Source organism: Phocoena sinus, chromosome 1 (assembly GCF_008692025.1).
Source record: "Phocoena sinus isolate mPhoSin1 chromosome 1, mPhoSin1.pri, whole genome shotgun sequence".
NCBI lineage: Eukaryota > Metazoa > Chordata > Mammalia > Artiodactyla > Phocoenidae > Phocoena > Phocoena sinus.
Genome location: NC_045763.1, coordinates 128452194 through 128475123, shown reverse-complemented (window position 1 = coordinate 128475123; position 22930 = coordinate 128452194). Strand labels below are relative to the sequence as shown.

General features: G+C 37.1%; 1 protein-coding gene across 6 annotated transcripts in view; it reads left to right on the top strand.

Moving 5' to 3' along the window:
* VAMP4 (vesicle associated membrane protein 4) overlaps positions 1-22420 on the top strand; it is a 40577-nt gene extending 18157 nt beyond the window's left edge. For 5 of the 6 annotated variants that reach the window (XM_032650140.1, XM_032650131.1, XM_032650123.1 and 2 more), the window contains 6 exons: positions 2811-2857; positions 6406-6456; positions 14734-14834; positions 16792-16871; positions 19765-19816; positions 21850-22420. In XM_032650140.1, coding sequence (XP_032506031.1) covers positions 2811-2857; positions 6406-6456; positions 14734-14834; positions 16792-16871; positions 19765-19816; positions 21850-21878 — 360 coding nt within the window. In that variant the 3' untranslated portion in view covers positions 21879-22420. Of the gene's footprint in view, positions 1-2810; positions 2858-6405; positions 6457-14733; positions 14835-16791; positions 16872-19764 lie in introns of all 6 variants that reach the window. The other variant, XM_032650096.1, reaches the window with a different exon arrangement.
* Positions 22421-22930: the final 510 nt, after the last annotated feature.

Sequence of the window (22930 nt, the reverse complement as noted above, 5' to 3'; positions counted from 1 at the left end):
GAATGTATCCATTGCTTCTTATAATTTAAGCAGCTTTTGCTTTATGTATTTTGAAACTATATTGTTACATATAAACATTCGTTGCTGTTAAATCTTAGTGGATTGTGCATTTTGTCATTGTAAAATCTTATTTGATTGTTTAATGCTTGTCCTAAAATAATCCCTTTATATTACTTTTGCTAACTCTAACATTCTTTTTGTTAGAATTTGATAATATATCTCTTTCATCTCTCTTTTTTCTTTCATCCTTTATTTGACATTTATTTTAGGTAAATTTCTTATAAACAGATATTGGCTGCAATTTTTTTGAACTCTAATCATGTATAGTTTTTACTTTGAGTAGGAGCATTCAAACCATTCACATTTATTAAGGTAACTGATATATTTGGACTTTTTCTGCACTTGCTAGTCCCTCTGCTGGCAGTCAATGCTCTTCACCCTGATCTTTGGTTGGCTCTTTGTTATTGTTTGGATCTCAGCCTAAATTTCACCTTTTAAGAATGATTTTCCTTGACAGCCTAATCTTATTTAGTCACCCTGTCACTTTTTATCCCATCACTGTTTTAATTCTCTGCATAACATTCATCACCATCAGGTGTTTTTTTGTAAGAGTTCAGACCTTGTCTGTCTTGTCCAAAGCTGATGCTTGGTACTTAGAACAGTGCCTAGTACATAGAAGATGCTCAGACATAGTTGTTAAATGAATATTGAACACATCCTCTTTTCATTTTCTTACTCTTTGTGTATTATTTATTATAATATATAGAGATAATGACATTCATTGTACTTCTTATGTTTTCCCTATTTTCCCTAACTTCTTTAGCTAGATGGATTATTTTTCCTCACTTTTTCCCTGCCCCCAGGACCACTAGGCAGTTAAAAATTTCCTCCCTTTCTTTCTCTTCCCCTCTCTATTTTTAATTAACTTTATATGTTAACAATAATGTTTAAATTTGTGTTCTCTCTCAACATGCCAAAAAAAACTATGCCCCTCCACACTACTTTTTCATTCTAGGCCTCTTCCCACTTCTCCACTCCTCTCCCCACCAGGATGAGCATGTTACTTTGCTTTTAACTTCCTCATTTTACTCTCCACTTCCTGCTTTTGGGTTTTGTGAGAAAAGTTTTAGATTCTTGTAGAATTTTTCTTTATATTATGCATTTTTATCTTTCAAGTTATAGTTCACAATCATCTTCCATTTAGATTTTTTTTTTTTTCTTTTTTGCGGTATGCGGGCCTCTCACTGTTGTGGCCTCTCCCATTGCGGAGCACAGGCTCCGGACGCGCAGGCTCAGCGGCCATGGCTCACGGGCCCAGCCGCTCTGCGGCATGTGGGATCTTCCCGGACCGGGGCACGAACCTGTGTCCCCTGCATCGGCAGGCGGACTCTCAACCACTGCGCCACCAGGAAAGCCCTTCCATTTAGATTTGACCACACATTTTATTAGATGTACTGAGTATGTCAATCTCCATCTTAAGATCTTTGTTCTGATTTAATTTTCTTTTTAGCTGGTGTAATTCCTTAAGTAGTTACTTCAGAAGAGGTACATGGGTGTTGTATTTGCTTCCTGTTGCCACTTTAACAAATTACCACAAACTTAAAACAACACATTTATTGTCTTATAGTTCTGGTGACCAGAAGTCCAAAATGGATCTTGCTGGGATAAAATCAAAGCACTGGCAGGGCCATGTTCCTTCTGGAGACTATAGGGAAGAAGCTCTTTCCTTGCCTTTCCCAACTTTTAGAGGTTGCCTGACCTCCTTGCTCATGCCCCTTCCTATATCTTTAAATACAACAGGGTGACATCTTCCAACCTCTGTCCCTCCCTCCCTCCCTCCCTCCCTCTCTCTCTCTCTCTCTCTCTCTCTGTCTCTCTCTCTGTCTCTCTCTCTGTCTCTCTCTCTCTCTCTCTCTCTCTCACACACACACACACCACACATACACTTCTGCCTCTCTCTTTTTTAAGTACTTTTGTGATGACTTTGGGCCCACTATATTGATCTTCCAACCTCAAGATCCTTGATTTAATAACTTCTGCAAAGTTCCTTTTACCATTCAAGGAAACATTTTCACAGGTTTTGGGGATTAGGATGTCGATATCTATGGGGAGCCGTTATTCGGCCTACAAGTTGTATACTGTTTGAGTTCTTGCATGCTGAAAAGGTCTGGGTTTTGCTCTTCTTCAGCCTCCTTTTGGAACTTTATATCTTCCCCTTTTGCGTAGAAGGTGAGACATTCCTCATTTTAATAAAAACAGTTGTATCTTATAAGGTAAAAGTATAAAGTTGTTTTTGTTTGGAAGTTCAGATATGTGTAGAGGGCTATTCGTAGGCCGAGTAGCTGTTAGGTGGACTGTGCCAGTTAATAAAGCCTTGTCTCTCAGCTCCAAACCTACCTTCTATACTCTTCTCTCTGATGCTAGAGTTGGACTCTGCAGCTACATTTCTCCTTTGCCCCCAGCTTCTTCTTAGGTTCTGCTGATAGAGAGAGACTGGAAAGCAGGGGGAGGAGGAAGGACTTGCCCCTCCCTGATTGCCTGCATCCCTTACTCCCATGCCAGCTTCAGTGACCTCTCTACCTTGTGGTCAGTCAAAGGATTCCGGGCTTATAAGCATTTTCTTAGAAAGTCTGCAGTGTGGTTCCATATCTTTTAGCTTCCAGTGAAGCACCTGTAATTATTCTTCCCTGTGTCTGGAAGCTTGGAGTTAAGAAATTTCACCAGGATAAAACTTGTTTCATTACTCTGCCCCTGACAGTTTGTAAGCCCCTTGGAATCTAAAAACTCAAGTCTTTTTCTTTTTTTGACAGAGAAATCTTTTGGAAGATGATTCAGATGAAGAAGAGGACTTTTTTCTGTAAGTTTTTTGTTTTTCTTTTTACAGCTTTATTGAGGTGTAACTGGCATACAATACATATAAAGTGTACAATAAGAGTTTTGGCATATCCACTGTACACCTGTGAAATCATCATGAAATTCAAATAGTGAACATAGCCATCACCTCAAAAGTTTCCTCAAACCTCTTGGTAATCTGTCACTCTCCCAGTCCCAGGCAGCCACTGATCTGCTTTCTATCACTGTAGTTTGTATTGCCTAGATATTTTTTTTGGAAGTGGAGTCACACAGTATGCCTCTTTTTTTTTACTGGCTTCATTCACTTTGCATAATTATTTTGAGATTCACCCATGTTGTCGCATGCATCAGTAGTTTGTTTCTTTTTATTTCTGAGTAGTGGTCCATTGTATGAACATACTGCAATTCATTCACCCATTCACTTATTGATGGATATTTGGGGTGTTCCTAGTTTTTAGCTATTACAAATAAAGCTGCCATAAACACTCATGTACAGGTTTTGTGTGGACTTATGCTTTCATTTCTCTTGGGTAAATAGGAGTGGAATGGCTGGTGTATGTTTACAGCTGTTTCCCAAAGTTGTGTACCATTTTATATTCCTACCAGTACTGTATGGGGGTTCTAGTTGCTCCAGATCCTCATCAGCACTGCATATGGTCAGTCTTTTAATTTTAGCCACTCTTGTGGGTGTATAGTGGTATCCCATACGGTTTTAATTTGCATTTCCATAATTACAAATTATGCTGAACATCATCTTTTGTGTGTATTTGCCATCCTTATATCTTCTTTTTATTTATTTATTTATTTATTTATTTTTGGCTGTGTTGGGTCTTCATTGCTGTGTGCGGGCATTCTCTAGTTGCAGCGAGCGGAGGCTACTCTTTGTTGTTTCAGTGGCTTCTCTTGTTGTGGAGCATGGGGACTAGGCGCACAGGATCCAGTAGTTGTGGCACGTGGGCTCAGTAGTTATGGCTCGTGGGCTCTAGAGCACAGGCTTAGTAGTTGTGGCTCAAGGGCCTAGTTGCTCCGTGGTATGTGGGATCTTCCCGGACCAGGGCTCGAACCCGTGTCCCCTGCATTGGCAGGTGGATTCTTAACCACTGTGCCACCAGGGAAGCCCCTTATATCTTCTTTGATGATGTACATGTTAAAAATCTTTTGCCCATTTCTAAGTTTGTCTTCTTATTAAGTTGTGAGTTTTTTATATATTCAAGATATAAGTTCTTTGTCAGATATATGCTTTACAGATATTTACTCCCAGTCTGTAATTTAATCGTTTCATTTTCATAACTGTATCTTTTGAAGAGCAGAGTTTTGATTTTGATGAAATTAGTTTATTAATTTTTCCTTTCATTGTTTTTGTTTATTTAAGAAATCTTTGCCAAACCTAAAGGTTCTAAGATTTTCTTCTTTGTTTTCTTCCAAAAGTTTTATTGTTTTGACTTTGACATTTAGGTCTATAATCTATTATAAGTTAATTTTTTTATATATGGTTGAGTTAAGGGTGAAGGATCATTTTGGGGGGGCCAGGGAGCATATCCAACTGTTCCACCACCATTTGATGGAAAGATTATCTTTTCCCTGTTGGACTGCCTTGATGCTCTGTCAGAATTAATTAACCTGGTCAATCCTTTGCAGTTTTGATTAGAAAGGGCCTTGGTTTTATTTGCAAAGTCAGGAAGGATGACATATTGTTGCAGGAGTTTTCTCTGGAGGCTCATACCTCCAGAAGGGTATGCCTGGGAGGAAACATTTACCTCCCACTTTGCTATAATGTTGTGGAGTTTTTTATAGAGGCTTTTTTTTCCCAAATAAAAAACATTGTATAAAACATTTTATAAAAAGTAATTGACAGCCATGAAGCAATTGGCAAAAAGAGCCTGCAGGATGGAAATCAAATCCAATAACAGGAAATAGTATCATTTTTGGCAGGAAAGTCAGATGAAGTGGGAAGATAATTTCCTACAGGTAACAAGGATTCCAGAGTCAAAAAGCTAATTGCTCATAGTGCCAATTACAGTGAGAAGCCTTAGACTAGAGCAACAGCTACCTGTCAACAAAGGACTCAGTATTGAAAAGGTCAGATGCTTTGGCTAAACAAGTGATCACCTGAATGTAAGTGAGAAACAAAAACTTTTCAGGCTAACTGTACACTGGAGGTTCAGTCCCAAATAACGCTGTACATCTTCCAAAGGGCCTGATGACAAAACCGGCACACTACCACACCCTGTGGTTCTGTCTATGTATTGAAAGGGAGACAGAGCTAATAAGATTTCTGAAATAATTTTTTAAAAATTAATCAACATGGGCTTCCCTGGTGGCGCAGTGGTTGAGAGTCCGCCTGCTGATGCAGGGGACGTGGGTTTGTGCCCTGGTCCGGGAAAATCCCACATGCCGCGGAGCGGCTGGGCCCGTGAGCCATGGCTGCTGAGCCTGTGTGTTAGGAGCCTGTGCTCCGCAACGGGAGAGGCCACAACAGTGAGAGGCCCACATACCGCAAAAAAAAAAAAAAAAAAAAAAATTAACACCTGTTGATTATTATGAACAATAATCCTGTTCATAGCAGGATTATTCATAATTGCCAAAAGGTGGAAGTAACCCAAGTGTCCGTCAGTGGAAAGATAGATAAACAAAATATGGTACGTACATACAATGGCATAGTACTCGGTATTAAAAAGGAAGGAAATTCTGACACATGCTACAACATGGATGAACCTTGAAGACATTAATTATGCTAAGTGAAAGAAGCTGGTCACAAAAGGATACATTTTACATGATTCTTCTTATCTGAGGCCTAGAGTAATCAAATTCATAGAGACACAAAGTAGAATGGAGGTTGCCAAGGGCTGGGAGGAGGGGGAAATGGGAAATTAGTGTTTAATTGGTACAGAACCTATTCTTTTTTGAGTTTTATGGTTTATACCTTATTTTCTATCATCAGAAGATGGAAAATTACTTAAAACATCAAAAAATTTTAATTTTCAGATTATTAAAATGGATTGGTTTAAATGATACAACACTCGACTATAATGGAGAGATAATAATTTGAGAAATGTTAATATTTTCATAGACTCTTAAATTTCCCTTTAGTTATGTTGCTAAGTTTTAAGATGAGTAATCAAAAAACATACTTGAAAAATTTTAGTGTTTTGAATGGATTTTTCTCTACATCCATCCCCCAAATCAGCATTTCATTAGAGCCTAAATTCAAGGTAGTTGGACTTCTAGTGTTCTATAATTGATCATAAAGCTATTAATAGTCACTGGCACTTTAGTTTTATGGTATTTCAGAGTTTAATGATTAAAACTACCTGTGTATAACTAACAATTATATTAAAAGTGATAACATTCAGAAGAATTAAGTTGTGATGGCCTGCACTAAGTACCAATGAAGTACAGACATAATTAAATATCATTAGGTTCCATCAGTACCAGTAATATGTGGTTCCTTATGATAAATGATCCATGTTTAGAATTCAGCAAGTGTGTATGTTTTCTGTTTTGGGGTTTGTTTTAATGCTCATTAATATGTACTTCGTGTTTTGTTTTCAGAAGGGGACCATCTGGACCAAGATTTGGACCTAGAAATGAAAAAATTAAGCAGTAAGTTTGTGAGACGCTCATTTGTTTAAATGATTATCATATTTCTACAAGGACCAGGGGTTGGCAAACTACAGCATATGAGCCAAATCTGGCTGCCACCTGTTTTTGTAAAGTTTTATTGAAACACAGCCGTTCCTATAGATATATTGGCTGCTTTCAAACTACAGTGACAGATTTGAGTAGTTGTGACAGAGACCTTATGGCCCACAAAATCTAAACTCTCTATTATCTGTCTGGCCCTTTACAGAAAAATTTGCTGAGCCTTGATGTAGACTAATATTACTACTAGGTTGTAAAAACCCAGTCATTCTTTTCATTTTCACAAAGTTACCTCTTAATTATAGCTAAGGAGATGCAATTCCTGGTTGTTGGTTTTCTTAATTTAATTATTATATATCAAATTCATTTATTTAGCATAATCTCAAGGTCTATTTTGGTTTTAAATCTATAGCTTGATTCCCATTTTCAGCATGATAATAAAAGTAATATAATAGATTTAGTTTTCTGAAGTACAGTATCTTGTTTATATACTTCCAGAATTTGTTCATATCTATTACTTATCCTAATCCATTTATTGATCTAAGTTTTATGGCTCATTAATTTTCAGTTTAGAGCTTTTCTGTATATATTGTTGATGGTAGCTGGTGGATAATGCTGTAGTGAATGTATCTAACATTAGAATCATATGAGTCCTGGCAAGAAGGGAGAAGGAATGAACGGAGCAGTGAAATAGGCCTGGAAACTTACCGAGCTATAAAAGATAAACTGGAAGATAAACTGAATGGCCCAGGTTCAGGATCTAAGGAGGGGTAGTTGCTACCCTAAGTCTGGATATAGATGGCACATAGTGGGAAGGGTACTGTAATGGGATATCAAGTTATTGATGAGGGACTTTCCTGGTGGTCCAGTGGTTAAGACTCCATGCTTCCACTGCAGGAAGCATGGGTTCGATCCCTGTTGGGGGAACTAAGATCCCGCATGCTGCGTGATGTGACAAAAATAAATAAATAAATAATAAACCACAGTTTAAAAAAGTTATTGGTTAGATACTTGGGCTTTAGTCAGGTAGTGGTTGTTGTGAAGAAATAGGTCCACATTTATCCTGATCCTAGCTAATGGATTCTGTAATACAGAAGCAAGGTACCAACAAATTGATTTGACTACTAAATGGGATGTTTTCATCTTCTATTGCTGTATAACAAGTTACCCTGAACCTAGCAGCCTAAAACAGCAAACATTCATCATCTCACATTTTCCATGGGTCAGGCGTTCAGTCACTGCTTAGGTGGGCCCTCTGCAGGGTCTCACAAGGCTGAAATTAAGGTGTCACCAGGGCTTTGATCTCATCTGAAGCTCCTGAGTAAGCTCAGGTAGTTGTTGACAGGATGCACTTCCCTGCACCTGTACAACCCACAGTGCTTGCTTCTTCAAGGCCAGCAGAAGAGAGTCTCTGCTGCTTCAAGTGTCTGATTCAGCCAGTAAAGATACAATGAGCCACTGAGATTCAGACAGTTTATTACTTACATAGATTGTCAAAGGAAGAGTAGCCAAAGGTGCCAGCTCCCTGGGTTCTTGTCCTAAACACCAAAAATGATGATACCAAAATAGAGGGGTCCAGGTGGCTACAGTATGAAAAGTAAGATGCCCTATTACTAAGGAGCCAATTCTCGCCTGCAGCTAAGTGGTTTTATAGTCTGCAGGTATATCCTGCCGAAAGCCTTATATGTCATCAGAAGCTGGGAGGTGATAAGAAACTGTCTCATGACAGTCTCCTAGGGGAGATCGGGAGGTGAGCGGGAGATGGCCTCAGAAGCCACTCATCCTCATCTTTGGAAGGATCACAAGGCATTCAAGGTTGCGAGGATGCCATGGCAGAACGGTTGCCCTTCTCTGAGCCAGAGTGACTTCTCTATCCACCCACATATATACCTCAGCTGCCACAGGAGAAGAGGACTCCACTGATGACACACCTGTTTTTTTCCCTGCCAATGTGCTTCATTTCCTGTCTGACATCCTCTGCAGAGTGAGCCTGGTACTGAGTGTGGCCCAGTGAGTCTTTTGAGTATGACTTTCCAGCTGACCCCAAAACCAGTGCCAGTTGTACAGAGTGGGGATTGCAGGATATGTCTATGTTAGTAAGTGCCAAGCACACATGTACGTGAATGTGTATATGTGCATATTAAATTACCATAATAACATTGGTGATCACAGAATTTTAGAACAGTAAGGCACTATTGAGGAAGTGTAATGGCTCTTACTCTAGAGCTGAAGGCTTATCATACGTACTCAGAAAATGGTCAGTCACCAAAACACACAAATTAACCTTTGGCATAACCCCATGAGTGTTTATCTAACCAGGGCATGACTCAGGCCTGTGCCCAAAGTGGCCCCAAATGGTGGAGCACAACCTGCTACGCTACTTGCCCAAGGACAGATTCCTGGCATTTGTTTAGTAACTAAAACTGGGAGCACTGATGAGTTTCTTTAAGGTGTGTTGTCACCACTTAATGTGTAACGTTTCCATACAGGGTGGTTTTTTTTTTTTCCCCCCCCGGTACGCAGGCCTCTCTGCCACAGCCTCTCCCGTTGCAGAGCACAGGCTCCGCACGCGCAGGCCCAGTGGCCATGGCTCACTGGCCCAGCCGCTCCGCAGCACGCGGGATCCCCCTGGACCGGGGCACGAACCCACGTTCCCTGCATCGGCAGGTGGACTCCCAACCACTGCGCCACCAGGGAAGCCCCAGGGTGTTTTTTTGATGTGTGGATCAGCAACATTGTTGCTTTGTCTGCATTTGATTGACATGTTGATAGCAGATTAATCCCACAAAAATGCCAGTGTCACTTTCTTTTTTTAATTGAAGTATAAGTTGATTTACAATGTTTAATTTCAGTTGTACAGCACAGTGATTCAGTTATACATATATATATATTCTTTTTCAGATTCTTTTCCATTATAGGTTGTTACAAGATATTGAATATAGGTCCCTGTGCTGATACAGTAGGTCCTTTTAATGGGTTCTTTAGTATTCCAATGTCACTTTTCAGGGAAGATTTTTGGGAAAGATTTTATTTATTTTATTTTATTTATTTTTTTGGGGGGGGAAAGATTTTAAATAGTCACATGCTTATATAAAAAATTTATGATTCTCTTTGGAATGTTTCCTTTGCTTTTAAATTAAATAGTAGCATTATAAATGCCACTCCAATGAATTGTAGACATTCTCTGCCACAAGTAGGAAATCTCCTATCTATAGCCTTGGTCCAGCAAGTTTAACTTTATTCCCCCAAGGAATGTTCTATGATGAACAGATACACATATGTACACATATATACGTATATATGTACATATATACTATATGTGTATATATATAATTGCAAAAATACAGCATATATACTACATATAGTATATACGTATGTGTGTGTGTGTGTATATATATATATATGTGCAAAAATACAGCATATATTTAAAACTTTTTGTCAACAGTACCTTAAGAGGCCACAAGATGGGGGTGTTAACTGTGAAAATAAATATTTTCTTTATAAAATAACAGATGAGTGTGTGTTGCAGAGCATGAGCTTTTTTTTTCCTTAATGGAAGAACACTGACATTAAACACATGCTAAGTGTTAGGAACCGTGCTAAGTGTTTAAAACACACTTGTCACATCTAATTCTCATAAGAGAAAGATTATCATCTTCATTTCAAAGGTGAGAAAATATGAGGCTCAAAGAGGCTTGCAAAATGACTTGCAAAGCCACATACATAGTAAGTGATAACGCTGAATTGCAAACCCAGATCTGTCTGTGTCCAGAGCCTGGCCTCTCTACACTACACCATGCAGCTTCCCTGTAGTGGTGATGATTAGAATAGAGACATCTCAGGAACACAAGTGCTGTCAGACTCTAATAAGCAGGATTTAAAACAATGTTAAGGGCTTCCCTGGTGGCGCAGTGGTTGAGAATCTGCCTAATAATGCAGGGGACACGAGTTGGTCCGGGAAGATCCCGCATGCCGCGGAGCAACTAGGCCCGTGAGCCACAACTACTGAGCCTGCGCGTCTGGAGCCTGTGCTCCGCAACAAGAGAGGCCGCGATAGTGAGAGGCCTGTGCACCACGGTGAAGAGTGGCCCCCGCTTGCCACAACTAGAGAAAGCACTCGCACAGAAACAAAGACCCAACACAGCAAAAATAAATAAATTACTAAAACAATGTTAAAATGTCTTTTCTCTACATGTCTTGATATTTTCCTGGGTATGTTCTCTCTTGTGTCCTTTCTTCTACTATATGACTCTAACAGGAAATGATATAAATCTCCTCCCCCTCCTTCAAAAACTTGCTTTTTCTTTGAGTCCTTAATTTTCTATTTCAGTTAATGACCATCATCTACATCTACTCAGTTGCTCAAATTATAAATCTAGAAGTTCTCTACCCTTTTCTTGCCCCAGCTCCATCACCCATATCCAGGTAATCATTGGTTCCTGAAATATCCCCTCCTGTTATTCCTTTAGCCTAGAACTTTCCCACCATCCATCACCTTTTTTACTCTGCCCAGTTCACTCTTAACCTCTCAAAACTCAGCACCAGGATCTTGATGCCATCTCTGGTCCAGGCTGGATTCATCTAGGCTGCACGACTGATATCATGTGTTTCCTTCCATTATGGCACTTGACATATGGTAATATAATCCTCGCTACCAGTGTTCCTCACTAGACTGTAATCTTGCTGAGGATCAAAACATTCACATCAGTATCCTCAATGCATAGGATAATAATAACTCCCTAATATATATTTTTGAATAAATGAAATACTTAATTCAGATCAGAAAATATTTGTTGAATGCCTGTTTTCTACTAGGCACATTTCACATGACCTGGGAAACAGATGAGTGGGACAATCTCTGTTTTTAAGGCATTTACAGCATAATAGTGAGGATAAGACCAACATAAAATAGAAGTCAAAATATTGTAACTACTATGAAAATGTAAAAAATCATGGGGAAATATGTTTTCACTTTAAAAAAAAAAAATTATTTATTTATTTGGCTGTGCCGGGTCTCAGTTGCGTCACGTGGGATCTTCATTGTTACATGCAGGATCTTTAGTTGCAACTTGCTGGATCTTTGGTTGTGGCATGCGGGCTCTTAGTTGTGGCATGTGGGATCTAGTTCCCTGACTAGGGATCGAACCTGGGCCCCCTGCATTGGGAGCGTGGAGTCTTAACCACTGGACCACCAGGGAGGTCCCTTTCCACTTGTTTTTTAAAAAATTATCCTTTATATTAAATAAGTAGATGATTTTCTTCTTTTTTTTTTTTTTCTATAAAAGTTGTGTTCTGGGCATGAAAATATCTTGAAATATAGAAGCACAGTCATGAGATTTTCCGTTATCTTAAGATTGAATGACAGTTATACAGTAGCTGGATTAAGAGGGTTATACCAGTGGATAGTAATATGTGAAGGAGAAAGTAACAATAATTTATTAATCACTTGGCAGGAAAAATTAAAATGTTGGGTGGTTTCCATTAGCCATAGAGATTACATGTGTGTCATGTTGTTGAGGTAATACCCCTAGGTTTATCATAATCTAGTAAGACTTAATCTGTAATTTTATGAATTCTATTCCCATTAATCTGCCTGTATTATTCATGGAGTCTTTTGCTTATAGGGATTCTGAGACCATAATGATTCCTTTAGTTATTTTGGTTTTGTTTTAAAATCACATGTAGTATAGGTATATTAACATCCATAATAGCTATAATCTGATTATGTGTAGGTGCTGCCGTACATTCTGTCCATTTGCACTGTGCTGCACCTTACTTTAGGCTATTATCTCTTGCATATGATGGAAAATAACTACCTAGGAATTTCAAGATTGGCCCTTGATAAACAATAGCTCTGCTTCCATTATAGTTAAATGGAGACCTCTACATTCTTATATCTGCCTTATAACTCTTTCTTAAGTAGCTGGATGTGCTTTGCAGGACTTATACCCAAACTGTTCACTTATTCAGCTGTTAAGTATTAAGTGCATACTCTTTCCCAAGCAATGTTTCAGGTACTGGGGCTACAAAAGTGAACAAAGTAGGCAAGGTCTCTGCATTTGTTGAACTTACCTTCTAATGGGGAGAGACAGGAAATAAGCATGTAAATAAATACTTTCGCTTAGTGTTAAATGCTGTAAACAATATACAGTAATGGGTTAGACACAGACTGTTAAACAACTCTGAAGGTTAATGAAGTGCATTCATTGCACATTTAAGCATACGTTCCATGAGAGCCAGAATTATTGTCTGCTTCGTTCAGTATTGTTTTCCTAGTGCCTAAAACAGTACATAGTAAGCTCTTCTTAATTATTTATTGAATAAATTGCTTAAGTATTTGTGCCATTGTTCTTGTATAAGATTTTACATCTTTACCTGTCTGCTTAGGAGTTGCAACAAGACCTCATAGACACGTGGGGGCTCTTTCAGATCTGTGTGGGCAGAAGGGAATTCTCCATGTCCCACTTTAGTTGTGCTTCAGTTTTATACAGTTTAGTAGAATACTGTGTGAGAGGCACAGAACTCTAGGAAGCTATGATGAACCCTGAAGTCTATGTGTGGATAATCAGTGGGTGCTTTTAACATGGGAGGGGGGGTGACTATCATCAAACGTAGTAATTCTACTTGAATCTGAGGATGCTTCTTACGAACCCGTATGCGTCTAAATGGGCCTTCATTTGTTTTTAAAGCAAACTTTTTGAAGATATATCTTCGTGGCAGGGAAGGGATAGAACTCTTTTTCAAAATTACACATGTCCTGCCTTACTCCCAACTCACTATAGAGTAGAGGGGCAGTGAGGAGATGTGTATTGTGAAATTTTTTTAAAAGCTTCCTAGGTGATATTTGATAAATTGATACACTTCCCCAACTAGAAAGAATAATTGCATATCCTTATTTATTTAAAACATATATCTACTTATAGTTGCTAGTAATCCACTTTAAACAGTTTTTATATTTTAAACAGTTTTCGAGTTACAAGAACTGTGAGTTCATTTTATTTCTCCTTTTAAATATTGCTCTGGCATGACTTATTCCATAAACTAATTTAACGTAACATTTTGTCAAATGATTGAAGCAACAGGGGAAAACTAGACATTTGTCAAATGATTGAAGCAACAGAGGAAAACTAGACACTTAATCATTTCTATGTTTATGTACTCTGGGGGTAACTTCTGAGTGAGAGTAGGCAGCTGAGGTCCAATTATTAAATTTTTGAATTTAGTTTAAATCTTCATTGAACATGGGACTTCCCTGGTGGCGCAGTGGTTAAGAATCCACCTGCCAATGCAGGAGACATGGATTTGAGCCCTGGTCCGGGAAGATCCCACATGCCGCGGAGCAACTAAGCCCATGCGCCACAACTGCTGAGCCCATGCACCTAGAGCCCATGCTCTGCAACAAGAGAAGCCACTGCAATGAGAAGCCCGTGCACCACAACGAAGAGTAGCCCCTGCTCATTGCAACTAGAAAGCCCACGCACAGCAACAAAGACCCAACGCAGCCATAAATAAATAAATTTATTTAAAAAAAAAATCTTCATTGAACAGTCTGAAGTTTGGTTGGAACAGGCTCTCATCACCTGATATAAAGAAGAAAATCATATTTTCATTTTGAAGAACAACCAAAAATGTTTCCTCTTTGCTCCTTCGTGGGTGCTTCAAAACCCTCCCAAGTGTTGCTCATTGTTTTAAACCCTGTTTAAGAGGAAACTGATGAGCTGTGAAGAGTTATACCCATTGAGCCTTAGTGTCCTAGAGCATACTGTACCTTTCCATTTTGGAAACTGAATATTTTTCATAGGCTTCTAACATACCTGGGCAAACTTTTGTTAGCCTTAGTGTGTGAACTATATGTATAGCAAAAGTAGCTTATAGCTGTGTCTATGTGATGCCTCAGTGGCCTATTGAAAAGAAAATGAAACGGATTATATAGAGTCAAGCTATTTGACTAAATTCTGCAGTTACTGAGCATTCTGACAGTATATTTAATTTGAAGAAACAGGGTTAAGAATAAACTATAAGTTAAATATTACTTTATTTGTATCATGTTGTCTTTTAATTGCCTGAGTAATCAAGCCCACAAATGGAAGGACTGTTGCTACAAGCCTTAAACTTAAACATTTTAGAGTTGAATAACTGAGAACTTGCTGTTTTCTATCATGTCTAATGAAAGTCTCAAAAACTGTAAAATTCTCAAAAGAAGAATGCATTATTTTTTAATCTTTTTTTTTAAACTAGTGTTCAGAACCAGGTGGATGAAGTCATTGATGTCATGCAAGAAAATATTACAAAGGTAATAGAAAGAGGGGAGAGACTAGATGAACTACAGGACAAATCAGGTACAGATACTTCATATAATTCTTGATGTTATAAATCTGTATTTTGATAGTTTACTTCTTGCATTTTTCTAGCCAAAGTTTAGGAATCTTGACTTAGGAAAAATGGCATTTATGGTTTTAATGTTTTTAACTTTAGCTCCCTTTACTTTATTTTTTTATATACAATTTATTTTATTCAAGTATAGTTGATTTACAATGTTGTGTTCATTTCTACTGTACAGTAAAGTGATTCAGTTATACATAGATATATATATTCTGTTTCATATTCTTTTCCATTATGGTTTATCACAGGATATTGAATATAATTCCCTGTGCTATACAGTAGGACCTTGTTGTTTATTCATTCTGTGTATAATAGCTTGCATCTGCTAATCCCAAACTCCCAATCCATCCTTTCCCCCACCCTGCCACCCCCCACCCTTGGCAACCACAAGTCTGTTTCCTATGTCTGTGAGTGTTTCTGTTTCGTAGATATGTTCATTTGTGTCATATTTTAGATTCCAAATGTAAGTGATATCCTATGCTATTTGTCTTTCTCTTTCTGACTTACTTCACTTAGTATGATAATCTCTAGTTGCATCCATGTTGCTGCAAATGGCATTATTTCACTCTTTTTTCTGGCAGAGTAGTATTCCATTGTAATATGTACCACATCTTCTTTATCCATTCATCTGCTGATGAACATTTAAGTTGTTACTATGTCTTGGCTATTGGAAATAGTGCTGCAGTGAACACTGGGGTGCATGTATCTTTTTCAATTATAGTTTCCTCCAGATATATGCCTGGAAGTGGGATTGCAGGGTCATATGGCAACTCTATTTTTAGTTTTTTGAGGAACCTCCGTACTGTTTTCCACAGTGGCTGCACAATTTACATTCCCACCAACAGTGTAGGAGGATTCCCTTTTCTCCACACCCTCTTAAGCATTTGTCATTTGTAGACTTTTTAATGATGGCCATTCTGACCAATACAAGGTGGTACCTCATTGTAGTTTTGATTTGCATTTCTCTAATCATTAGAAATGTTGACCGTCTTTTCATGTGCCTGTTGGCCATCTGTATGTCTTCTTTGGAGAAATGTCTATTTAAGTCTTCTGCCCAGTTTTCAATTGGGTTTGCTTTTTTGTTATTGAGTTGTATGTAGCTCCCTTTGCTTTGAATCATCTTATTGTTGTATTATTTCTTTAATTGATCAGTTGAGAATGGAAAGATTAAAAATTCATTGTTGAAGAGTTAGATTATTTTTTTCTTTTGTCCTGTTACGTTGATGTGCTTTGTATTTCTCCTGATCTCAGGGAGGATAGGTCTAATCACTTCTTTTCAAACTTATTTCACACATATCTAATATTTTTATCTTATGCTTTCTCTGATGACTTAGTAACATTTTTTTACTGACAAATGTTAGTCTCTGTTCTTATAACAGTCCATGGCACTTATTAGGCACTCACATATTTTTTAGATGATGAGTGGCTGAATGAATATCTGATTAATCATTGATAGACTTTTTTAACCAAAAAACTTATTTAAACACTTTAAAAATATATTGTTTTGCTTCAAAATCAGTCACTTTTGATATCTTCTAAGAATCTAGCCTTCTCCATGTGTAAATTTTTTTTTCTATAGTTGTGCCAAGTATTTGAATTTTTAAAGAGTATTTCTACCAGAATTCATAAGTTTATTTGAAAGCATTGAGGCCCTGGGAAGACTTCTCTTACTTTTATTGTAGAAGTGGATTGAGCAAACTGACCTGCAGCCATTTTTTACTTTTTGGGTTTTTTTTTTTTTAGAATACAGAATTCCAGAGTTTGTGGGTAGAGGAAAGGAAAGATGTTGTTTTCATGCTTAAAAGGGAATAGATTTGCAGAAGTAGAAATTAATGTTTTCTTGTCTTTGTGTGACTAGATAAAAGAATGCTGTTATGTCAATTAATCCTTCTCTCCATCCTCTATGTGATATAGAAAGCCTATCGGATAATGCAACTGCTTTTAGCAACAGATCCAAACAACTTCGAAGGCAAATGTGGTGGCGTGGATGCAAAGTAAGTAAATTGGAAGATATTGGATAGGTCTGTCAGCATATCCAGTGGTATTCAAAGACATGAAGAAAAAAGGGCCTCTAGGTGATATGCTCTGTGGGGAACTGGACTACAGATGTCTTGCTTATTATTATATCTTCTGAACCTGGGACATGGTGGAACTCAGTAAATATTTGTTGAATTAATATCTTATGGGTCAGAAATAACTAAAGGAATCAAGCAGTGCCTAAAAGGATGTTTTCATGGATTTCTTCGTAGAGAGTAATCCACATTTTATTAATAATTTAGCTTCCTCTAGATTTATCTTGTAAGAAATATTAACTTGTAATTTATTTTTAGTACCTTTTTGGAGCAACCTATAGCATTACATAGAGATATTTAAAAGACAGAAAGCAAGCCAGAGAAAAATATAATTTTCTGTTGGATGGAGAAAAAAATAAAAGTAGTTTAATGTGTCAGAATCCATATGGCAAATGGGGCTAAAAAGAAAATCCCACTGTCCCTCATTATTCCAGAGAAATAAGATACAGTCTTATGCCATACCACCCTCAACCTGCCTGATCTCAGAAGCTAAGCAGGGTCAGACCTGGTTAGTACTTGGATAGGAGAAATAAGATATAAAAGAAAAATTTGTCATTTTTGGCTTTGATGAAAACCTTGGATATACCACATTGTTTTTAGTCTCTCATTTTCAAGTTTAGCAATAACTTTCAAAACTTGATGTTGACATATGCCAAAGATTTCATTCAAGAGTTGCCTTGGATTTGCTTATTTCTGTCTGTTGACCTGTTGAATCCTCTTACTTTCAGAAGTAGAACTTAGGGAAAGAAACAAGTTTCATTGCTCCTCTTATGTAGAATTTAAATTTTCTGTTTTTCTTTAATGAATAAATTTTCTATTTCTATAGAAATTTTCTGTCCTGCAGACTAGTTTGGAAGAACAAAAGGTCCGTGAGCTACCTCCTCTCCCCACATGACTCATTCATGTGGCCATTAACAAAATGATAATGTGCATTTTGCCTAGCTTTTTTTTAGCTATATCTAAAGAGTTTCATTTTGTACTTTACGGGGTCCACATCAAAGGAATAGTATGCTTTTAAGGGGAAAAATTGAATTCTATTTTTAATTTATATTTTTAAATAGTCTCTATATCACTACCATTTTCTGGATTAACTTCATAATGATTATTTGGGAAGAGCTAAGGAAAGGGATATAGGGACAGAAAAGAGATCAGAGGTTGCCAGTGGCTAAGGATGGAGGGGTGGAGATTGACTACAGCAGGGCATGAGGGAACTTTTTGAGTGATGAAAATGTCTTATGTTTGACTATGAAGGTGATGGTTGACAACTGTATGTATGTCAAAACGCATCAAAATGAACTTTAAGAGGGTGAATTTTATTGTATGTAAAGTATATTTTAATAAACCTGACTTTAAAAATAAGTAAGTGAACAGAATTATCCAATGGGTGGGGAGAGAGAATCAGTGACACCTCTCTTAAGTATCTTATGGGGCTCTGAGGCTCTTATGTGTTTAATGAGAAACAGATTTTTGTCTATGTTGTCTGGGAGAAGAGAGCTTTGGACATGCATGAATACATTGCTGCCATTTTTGGTTGTAAACATTTCCTGGCCAGCGTTAGAAACTCCATTTATTTAGGTGTTTTAAAATTGGTATTGATATTTCCATTTAAATCTTCTAAATGTTAAGGCTAGCACAAATTAACAGGGCAAATTAAGATATATTTTTGGTAAAGTTGAAAAGCTATTGTAAAATTCCACATTACTTGAGAAATGTTTTCAGCTTAAAAAAAAGATGCAAAGCTTCCATATATTCTCTGGATCACTTGGTCACTAAAGTACTTTACAGTGTAAAGTACTTTCTACATTTTTTGGTTATCATAATTAATAATTTTAATAGGTACGTGGTATTCAAATTGGAACGCTTCCATGTATTCTCTTGGTCACTTTGTTCTCGTCATGAATGTAATGCCACTAAAATGCAGCCAGTAGTTTTATTTTAGAAACATTTCATTAGCTACTTCTAGTTGCTGTTTGTGATATTCATCAGAGTGTTTTATGTGTTTATAATAACTGGGTATCTTTTTTCTGAATGAACCATCTTTAATCAATTATCTATGAAAATGTTTGGTGAAAACAAGACTCATTTGAATTCATCAGGAAAATCAAGTCAATTTATAATTTATGCATTTTAGGATTAGATGAGGAATGTGACAATTTCATGGAGAGAGGTGATGTAGACCTAAAATATTAACTAGCTAAGGACTAATCTTAAGGTTTCTCCTCTCGACTGTGAAACTGACACACAGAATGCTCTTAGGCAAGTTATTTATTAAATGAGGTTCTTCACGAAAAGTATAAATTATATTCCTCAAAATGAAGATAAAAATGCTAAGACGAAAGTAAGGGGAGCAAAAACTAACAGAATTCTAATATACTTGGAGAATAAGTGCTATAAAAAATGCTGCCTTATACTATATATATTGAACCATCTGTATTGGATGCCAATCTTATTCGTAATATCCTGACACTTCTGAACAGAGTTGATAAAATATTGTTCTCTTCCTGGTCTTAGATTAGAAATGTGTGAGAAATCATAGACAAAAAAGATCAGGCCCATAAAGGCTTTGATTATTACTGTTTACTCTGCAGCCTTAAACAATAAAATCTAGGCAAGCCAAAACCCTCAAATTTGGGGAACTCTGATTATTACAGAAAGATGCAAATAGTCAGAAGTTCATATGAGAAAAAATTTGGAAACCTTTCAAGGAATGAGCCTGTCCAATGATGAGTTAGTGTAATGTGGTAAACAGCACAACAGATAGTCTTTATTAACAAGTCAGACATTAATCTTTCTCATGCCTTTTTGTGTGTTGTAGATAAAAGCCATCATGGCTTTGGTTGCTGTTATCCTTTTGTTAGTGATTATCAGTAAGTATTTACTGGATTATAAATTTGGGGGGTGTCATTTGTTTTGAAGTTCATTTAAATTTCCTTTTAATTTATATTCAGTTGACGTAGCATGACTAATGTCAGGATTGAGTAATGACTTCTGACTCCAGTAAGGAGCTCTTAACCTCGAATCTGTAGCTCTCTGAAAATGCACATAAATTGTATGTAAAATTTTATGTGAATATGTATATGTACAGTTTTATGGTGAGAGTATATCTTTCATCAGATTCTCAAAGAGAACCTCTGTCCTACCCTCCACCCCTACCCCTGCAAAGGCAGGGCTAAGTGATTTGTTTAAGGCCAAATATGGCTACTATTACACTCAGGACCATAACACACATTTTCTATTTATTTTTAACTTTTAGATATGGCAACTTGCATTTCATAATATTGTGTTTGAAGGAAAATCCAGATAAATTCTCCAGATGATAATTTTTCTTTTGGGTTTGAGCTTCATTTCAGTCATTGAAACATAACTCTTGCCCTTCCTTTTTCCCCTTAATATTCTTTTTAAAGTCAGATCATTCAAAAAAAATTTTTTTAGTGTAGTTGATTTACATTGTTGTGTTAGTTTCAGGTATACAGCAAAGTGATTCAGTTATATATTATTCCAGATTATTTTCCATTATAGGTTATTACAAGATATTGAATACAGTTCCCTGTGCTACATAGTAGGTCCTTGTTGCTTATCTTTTTAAGTATAGTATCTTGTATCTGTTAATCCCGTATTCCTAATCTATCCCTCCCCCTCCCCTTTCCTCTTTGATAACCAGAAGTTTGTTTTCTATGACTGTGAGCCTGTTTCTGTTTTGTATACGGATTCATATGTATTATTTTTTAGATTCCACATACAAGTGATACCATATATTTGTCTTTCTTTGGTCAGATCATTCTTAATATCTCCTTTTCTCCAAAGCTTCTTTATCTCTGTTTACAGGGATTTTATAAAGATTTGGAAAGCATCTCAGAATAGCCATTTGAAAAATTCCATGGTGATACTCTTTTTAAACAGAAAAAAGATTTTGTTCTAAAGAAAAAGTCAGTCCTCATCATTTGTGGAGTCTGTGTTTGTGACTTCACCTACTAGCTAACATTGATCAGTTACCCCAATGCTTTCGGAGTCATTGGCAGATGCAGTCAGAGAAGCGAATGTTAGTGCACAGTTTCTCACATTTTTGTGTGTCTTGTTGATGCTTTTGCTGTTTAAAAAGGCCCCCAAGTATACTGGTGCTGCAGTGCTGGCTAGTGTTGCTGAGCACAGCAAGGCTGTGATGTGTCTTGTGGAGGAAATACACGTGTTAGATGAGCTTTGTTCAGGCGTGAGTGACAGCACTGTTGGCCAGGAGTTCAGTGTTAATAAGCCAGCAGTATATAGTAAATAAGGTGTCTTCACACAGAAACATGTAAAACAAGGTTATGTATGGATTGGTTGTCAAAAATGTTGTAGCAAGAGGCTGGCAGGGATTTAAGCCTGCGTTTCCCCTCAGAGCAGTGGTTCAGTGTTTACTCATTCAGTGTTTGTGGTGACTTTATAGAACATAACTACTGCCAGTACCAAGAATCAACCCGTGGAATGTTGAATAACATAAAGAAGAAAATAAAATCCAACTGTTCTCTTACCACACAGAGATAGCTACTATTAATATAACTATTGTATATACTTTAAGTCTTTTCCTATTAATATATAAACATGTTTTTCAAAAACTAAGATCATATGTATACTTTCTAATAAATATATTGTAAATATTTTCCTGTTATTAAATATTTTAAAAGTATTTTAGCTGCTTTATGCTATGGTTATATATTAATCTATTTGATCAAAATGCTAATGTTTGTTAGACATTTAGGTTCATATTTTTGCTTCTTCATTCCCATTTGTTATCTATCATTTCAGATAAAAGTTGTCCTCATTAACTATTTTCAAAATGGACACAGCTACATTTAGGAGTATTGTTTCTAACAAAGCATATGAATCTGATTTTGATGTTTCTTTTTCATTTTTTCTCTTGCAGTTCTTATAGTTGTGAAATACCGTACTTGATTTGATGACAGATCTTCATTAAACAAAATCTAGGACAATAATAATAAAAGACTGCTGCATAATTTAAATGAAACCCATGTATATAACTTTCAAAGCTTCTTTTTCAAGAAACTAAGAGGCAAGTATCACTTCAAATTGGAGCATTGAGAATGTCCCATTATCTTCTTCCCTTCCAACAAAGTGTGCTTTTAATAATTATGTTTAAGGCGGGGCTGCCCTGGTGGCGCAGTGGTTGAGAGTCCACCTGCCGATGCAGGGGACACGAGTTCATGCCCTGGTCCGGGAGGATCCCACATGCCGCGGAGCGGCTGGGCCCATGAGCCATGGACGCTGAGCCTGCGCGTCCGGAGCCTACGCTCTGCAACGAGAGAGGCCACAACAGTGAGAGGCCCGCATACCGCAAAAAAAAAAAAGAAAAAAAAAATTACGTTTAAGGCAAAGATAACCAGCCTCGATTTTGCCATATTCCAAGGGTCTAATTTGAAACTAGATACTTGCCAGTTCATTATTTGTATATATAGTTAAACACTGATAATGATATTTCATACTGTTATTTTAATGGCATAAGGACTTACATTTGTTGCATCAAGGTGGGGTTCAGGCTGGTGATCAGGGATCCTCTGTAGAGTACCAAATCATTATGCCGAAAGACGTGTGTAACCATTCCATTGATATTTGCAAGATTCTTCTCATATTACAATTGCTTTGCAAGCAATTTTCACATGTTTATGGGTGTAACAAAAGCTAAATGTAAATGTTGCTGCCTTCAGCTATAACTAACAACATTCCAGTAAACCTATTTTTGACTGTATAAGGGAATGTAGTAATTTTTTGGCATTTGGATTATAGAAATGGGAAATTTAAACAGTGTGAAAAACATAGTATGGTGCATTAAACTGGAGATAATAAAATTATTGGAGAGTGTCATTGGAGTATTTGAAAGTGACCAACATAAAGCTAGAAGTCATGGTCTGGTCTGTTTTCAGTTAGCCTCCAATAAGGAGGACCAGTCCAAATGTGAGTAAATGAAATCCACAGGTATCTTGTCCCCT